This window comes from Buceros rhinoceros, unplaced genomic scaffold (genome assembly GCF_000710305.1).
Source record: "Buceros rhinoceros silvestris isolate BGI_N320 unplaced genomic scaffold, ASM71030v1 scaffold11875, whole genome shotgun sequence".
NCBI classification, from domain to species: Eukaryota; Metazoa; Chordata; class Aves; order Bucerotiformes; family Bucerotidae; genus Buceros; species Buceros rhinoceros.
The window spans coordinates 42389-43511 of record NW_010412309.1 but is presented as its reverse complement, the minus strand read 5'-3'; the positions used below and the strand labels follow the sequence as shown (position 1 = coordinate 43511).

General features: G+C 52.4%; 1 protein-coding gene across 1 annotated transcript in view; it reads left to right on the top strand.

The window, feature by feature from the left end:
* Positions 1–949: 949 nt before the first annotated feature.
* Positions 950–1123, top strand: part of LOC104493625 (phytanoyl-CoA dioxygenase, peroxisomal-like) — a gene marked incomplete at its 5' end in the record, with an annotated part of 9860 nt that continues 9686 nt past the window's right edge. Inside the window, one exon of the mRNA XM_010136344.1 lies at positions 950–1058. Coding sequence (XP_010134646.1) covers positions 950–1058 — 109 coding nt within the window. The remainder of the gene's footprint in view (positions 1059–1123) is intronic.

The window sequence follows — 1123 nt, the reverse complement described above, 5'->3', positions numbered from 1 at the left end:
TTGCTCAAGTTATCTCCGCTTGCCATCTTAAATAGTCCACGGGAAGCAGGAGGCCATACCTTTGTAAAGGAAAACCAAACCAATAACAGACAAGAAATGGGAAGCTGCAGCGTATTTGCAAGGTCAACATCCTCGAGGAGTGCTTTAGGAGAGGTGCAGATCTCAGGAGAGCTTTCAAGGCTGCCCAGAGTCTAAATAATATGACAAATGAGGCACGTGGAAACATCCTGACTATATCTGGGGGGCAAACTTGGTGGCACAATAAACATAAGTAATATCATCCACACCAAACCCAGAGTTTTATATGTTTGCATTTCCATAGTGGGAAAAGAAGTAACAAACAAAAATTGAAAAGTACTGATTTTTGTTCAGAATTCATGGAAAAAAGCGTCTAGGGCGAAGGATAATAGAGTGCTGGGTGGGCTGTCTGGGGAGGCTGCAGTCCGTAAATGGAGATTTTGCTTATTTTTGAAAGAAGGCTGAATAAACACGGGTTGGGTGCAGCACAGACAGGGTTGGTTCTGCTTGTGACAGTGATGGATGTGGTGACTGCTGCCAGCGCGGCTCTTTGAATGCCTTTGTGCTGGGAAGGATTTGTGCTGCTTAAAGCTCACAAAAGGGGAGAGCGGCCAAAGCGCGCGGTGAAAGCCTGGCAGGGCGTTGGTGGTGGAGAAGGCCAGCAAAAGGAGCCTGCTGAGGGGTCGCGCACCAGGCAGCCTCCTGGCACTTGCTGTGTCCCTGTGCCATTGCTGACCCACGAGCCACCGCTGTGCTCTCGGTCCACCTGGGAGCAGCGTGTAAGCTCACCCGTCCGGCGTCCACGGCAGTGGGGGGCTGGAGCAGAGGCAGCGGCTTCTTAGGACGTGGTACAACATCTTAAGTGGTTTAACGGGAAGGAAAAGGCTGTGTCACGTTTGATGAGGTTGAAGGTTTTGAACCTGTGTTGCAGATAAACAGACTTTTCTCCACCCCATGCATCAGGACTTGCACTACTTCCCCTTCCGGCCCGCGGATCGCATCGTGTGCGCCTGGACCGCCATGGAGAGGGCTGACCGGGACAACGGCTGCCTGGCAGTGCAGCCGGGGACGCACAAGCTGCCCCTGAAGCCTCACGGGTATCCAC